The sequence below is a fragment of the Agrilus planipennis genome, unplaced genomic scaffold (genome assembly GCF_000699045.2).
Source record: "Agrilus planipennis isolate EAB-ADULT unplaced genomic scaffold, Apla_2.0 scaffold16, whole genome shotgun sequence".
NCBI classification, from domain to species: Eukaryota; Metazoa; Arthropoda; class Insecta; order Coleoptera; family Buprestidae; genus Agrilus; species Agrilus planipennis.
In genome coordinates, this window is record NW_020438946.1 from 413,962 (window position 1) to 418,327 (window position 4,366).

The 4,366-nt window shown below is 32.2% G+C and overlaps 2 protein-coding genes across 2 annotated transcripts in view; both read right to left on the reverse strand.

Annotated features, from left to right (window-relative positions):
- Positions 1–9: 9 nt before the first annotated feature.
- LOC108744616 (ryanodine receptor) overlaps positions 10–4,366 on the reverse strand; it is a 41,020-nt gene continuing 36,663 nt past the window's right edge. Inside the window, exons 64-72 of the mRNA XM_025974731.1 lie at positions 4,289–4,360; positions 3,483–3,826; positions 3,130–3,363; positions 2,922–3,052; positions 2,675–2,836; positions 2,066–2,405; positions 743–899; positions 497–662; positions 10–377 (exon numbers count right to left, since the gene is read on the reverse strand). Coding sequence (XP_025830516.1) covers positions 218–377; positions 497–662; positions 743–899; positions 2,066–2,405; positions 2,675–2,836; positions 2,922–3,052; positions 3,130–3,363; positions 3,483–3,826; positions 4,289–4,360 — 1,766 coding nt within the window. The 3' untranslated portion in view covers positions 10–217. The remainder of the gene's footprint in view (positions 378–496; positions 663–742; positions 900–2,065; positions 2,406–2,674; positions 2,837–2,921; positions 3,053–3,129; positions 3,364–3,482; positions 3,827–4,288; positions 4,361–4,366) is intronic.
- The window catches only part of LOC108744645 (ryanodine receptor-like), a 10,411-nt gene continuing 6,054 nt past the window's right edge, over positions 10–4,366 (reverse strand). Inside the window, exon 8 of the mRNA XM_025974699.1 lies at positions 10–149. The gene's annotated coding sequence lies outside the window, so the exon portion shown is untranslated. The remainder of the gene's footprint in view (positions 150–4,366) is intronic.

Consider the following 4,366-nt stretch of genomic DNA (forward strand, 5'->3'; position numbering starts at 1 on the left):
TGAAAAAACTTAATTTTTATTTTTTAAAGAAATAATCAACTAGACAAAATTCCAGTATTAATGAATAGTTTATGGCAAACCTCTTTTAATTAATTATGCATAGGGAATAACCAATTAAAATCTTAACTGTAAAATATTTTAAAAATTACCTAGTATTGTGTGTGGGATATTCTCACATTAAAAACGTTCGTTTTAATTAATATATGTGGATTGTATTTTAACCACCTCCTCCGCCTAGTTCATCTTCGTATTGTTTACGGAAGCAATCTCCTACAGGGAAGAAGTCCCAACAACGTTGTTGGTACATATTCCAAACGTAAGTTTCTTGACCGGTATATTCCGTATCCGGTTTATTAATTAAGTGCATAAGGAAGAACCTACGAAACAAGAAAAAATTATGTAGGTTCTGTATATTGGAAGCAGAAACGTGGAGAACTTAAATGTTAAATAAATCCGTTGTTTTAATTTTAAAATTTAAATAAATAATCCAGCTTACATATAATTCGCCAAATTGTGCTCTTGTTGTACATGTGTATCAAATCCATGGGGAACTTTATCAAAATAATCTTTTCCTATGCCACAAATAAAACAGTTCGATTCCATATCTTCCTTTACGCTTTCCAGTTGATCACGAAGCTCACCAAAGGCATCAATGATCAAACCTGAAAATGTAATTATTAAAATAACAAACACTTTGATGCAAAAATCTATCGAGTTATTGATTTATAGACAACAAGTTTACCTTGAATAATAGCCAGTAAAATGACGATAACAAAGAAAAAGAAAGTGATATCAAATAGGATACGCCAAACTTCATAGTCGTCACCGTCCGGTGGTTCAATTTCATCACCAATGCCACCTCCAGCTCTTACGCCTTTATAAAGATGGAAGACAAAACACTGGAAAAATAATGTAGTTTGTTACTTTCTCTTATGTATAACAAACGTTCTAGGCTCTCTAGCGTAGGTTTCTTTGTCTGCTTGTGCTATACTCAGTTAGTTGTGTACAAAACAGTAGAAAATAATTTTTTGGTTAACAAATGTAAAAAAAAAAAAACGGAAATACTATAAAGGTAATCGATTTGTGTTTAAGAACTAGATCTTTGTAATATTTTATCGAACTTTATCAAGCGGGTTAAGAGATATTTGCGAATGAAAACGAAAGAACGTTTTTGCCTTGCAATCATAACGGTTGCTGCAATCAAATCTTTATTATATTGTGGAACTGCGAGTAGCAGATTATAAATTTAAAGATCGAATTGTGTCACAGACGTACTTAGAAATCACTAATTTTGACGTAGCAGTAGGTGGTAGAAAACAATTAGGAAAAAAGTGGACGGTCTAAATGTATACATTTAAGTGTATACTGCATACATTCTAATGATAAGTGACAACCATTAAATTTTTGTTTGAAATGTATAATTGGTGCACACACATACGTACTTACATTAAAGTATACAATATAAAATAATTGAAAAATGGCACGGGTTTCTGGTGGGAATGGTTTGAACTACCGTCTAAGTTTGGACGAATTACGACTAGTACTATAATAAATTCACTAGTAAAATATGCTTGGAATTAATTATTCGTTTTATCTAGAACTAGTTCTTCCCCCCTAAAAGTTACTGTGAGCTCGAAACTGTTAGCACCATTGCTTCGAGTGGTCGAAATTCACTTTTGTGAACAATACTATGACGTAGTGTCGGCCATCATTCTTTTTTAATTGTTGCTGTTGTCAGCCATCAATCTTTTTCAATTGTTGTCGCATTGTCACTGATGTCGGTTATGGTTTTTTAATAGATGTATAGTAATCAATGATTAAAATTTAAAGGAATTATTTTTAAATAGGTATGCAACACATTGTACACCTCAGCATAAGAAATTGCTGATACTAACTTTCATTTACGTAATACTACTTTGCCCTGTGCTGAGAGCAGTTTTTTTAAATATAATATTTACTGAAATTGTTAAAGCATATTTAAAAGTGATTTCAATTTATGTGTTCATAAGAGAAAAAAACTTAAAAATACAAAATAGCTTAATAATGTTTAAATCGAAACAATTACCGTAAGCATGTCGTGACATTTTTTGTCAACCTCTTCGTCCTCTTCCTGAACGTAGAATTTCCTGAAGAAGTTGAAAGCTATCACCGTGTAGATGTAGACAATGATTGTTAATAGCATCACCGTTAATACTAACTGTTTGCCATTGTGCGTTACGGACTGCAGGATCGTTCTCAGAGTTTTAAAACCAACAGCTACATCCAATAGGTGAGCAGCGAAAAAGAACAAATTGAAGTTACCGAGTATCGAAAACGTGAAGTACCACAATGAATAAAGGAAAGAGTTATCGGTGATTGTCACACCACCTTTCCAAATTTGATAACGCCAGTCGATATTCATTATGCTAGAAATAAAAAAGAATAACTAAAAGAAATGAAGAATGTGTTAATATACAGGTAGGCGAATTTATTACAGCGTTTTTTATTTTGGAATTTAATGTTTTGCACCACTCGGTAAGACTGAAAGTAAAAGATTCTGTCATAGGTTACATAATTATTGTCGTTAACAATGAAAAAACCTAATTCTTTTCAATTTTTTACCGGAATAGTTTATTAACAATCACACAAAATACTATTATGGTTACTAATTTTCACACTCAACATGAGCACTTACTAATAGAAAATGCTGTTATTTCCTTCTTCAGTATCCTGAGCCATGAATGAAGTCTTCTCCATACCTAGAAGATTGCTTATTGATTCGAAATCGTAAGTTTCGCTGTATTTTTGTCGCACCTTTTTCTTTACAAACTTATCCCAGTAATTAACAGGGAAAGACCTTTAAATTAAAAATAAATTTCATTTGTACGTTATATTTCATACTCGAATCAAAGCCTTCAATTTATTTCAATTCTACTACTCACTTTGCTGATATTACAAGTTTATCCCAATGCGATTTTAAGTCGTCGTCTTCTGGTTGTTCCGCAATGTATAATCCTTCGAATTCCAGTCGTCTAGCTATTTCTTTTTCTCTTTTAAATATTGCCAAAGGTACCTGATTAAAATAAAGATCAAATAAAAAAGGCACTTTTTGTAAAAACACACCTTTTCATTGAAAAAACAAGCACAAACCTTTAAATGATAATAAGCTATCAGCATGCAGAGGGATACAAGCGAATGAAGTAGAGCCGCCAGTCGCATAACATGCTCCATGTAATAAAAGTCTTCATCAACATGAACCAGTTCGACTGCATCTTCTTCTTCAGAAGATTCTCCTCCACCTGATCCACTTCCTTCACCTGATATAATTATATTTGACTCTTTACCATTTCCACTACCATTTTCTTCTCCACCTAATGTTGATACCTAAGAAATATATATATTATAAATATACAAAAATAACGTATACAGAATTTATACGTATTTCAATTAAATACTTAAAAGGCAATTTTACAATATAACACAATTTGGAAACATTAATTTACCTTATAGAAAAGGAGCATGAAATTTATACAGAATGCCAAGACGAGAGCAACGTATTTCAAGTTGTAAAAGTTTCTGGCAAGGAATGAAACTGCTCTCTGACCATAGGCGCCAAAATTAATTTGAGAGACAGCGGATTTTTCTGTTATTACTTCTTGCTTTTGCTCCATCTCGATAGCTTGCATGGCGGCTTGTTGGGCGGCTTGGGCTTCGGCTTTTTCCTGAGCTGCTCTTCTAGCTGCTTCACCACCTAACAAATCTTGTAAAGTAACCGGAGTTTCAGGTGTTTCAGATTCTACGTGACCTTCTACGCCTTCTTCAGTACTTGTTTCACCCTCACCTTCACCTAAATTATCATTTTAGAATTAAACCAATACACTTCTTTTTAGAGTTTTTCAAATTAAACAAATTTGATTTATGAAAGATGAACAAAAAAATAGATGTATTAGCTTACATCTCTCTATATGTAACGGTATACATATTTCAAATCTAAGGTAAAACATACGTATTAAAAAAGTCGTACCTAATTAGAATTATGTTCGTAAGTAGTGACGAATTTTAAAAATTAACCCAGGCAAAAATTTATTTTATTAATTTATTTATTTTTATTGCAAAGGTGCAGTTTACGTTGCTTTCCATAAGTTGCAAATTTTCTTTATAACTTTCCCCATACTGCTACAATGATTTATTTACTATTATTTAGTCTAGTCAATCGATCGCGTTCAACGAATTTAAATTGATGCTGTGATATCTACTATTTAATATAGATATACCAATATTAACTATTTCTTTAACAATACACATGTACCTGAAGATGGTGATGTACTAGTCGGAGACTCGTGTGGAGCCAATTTTATTTGGTTTTCATCTTTTGCTATATCTAATC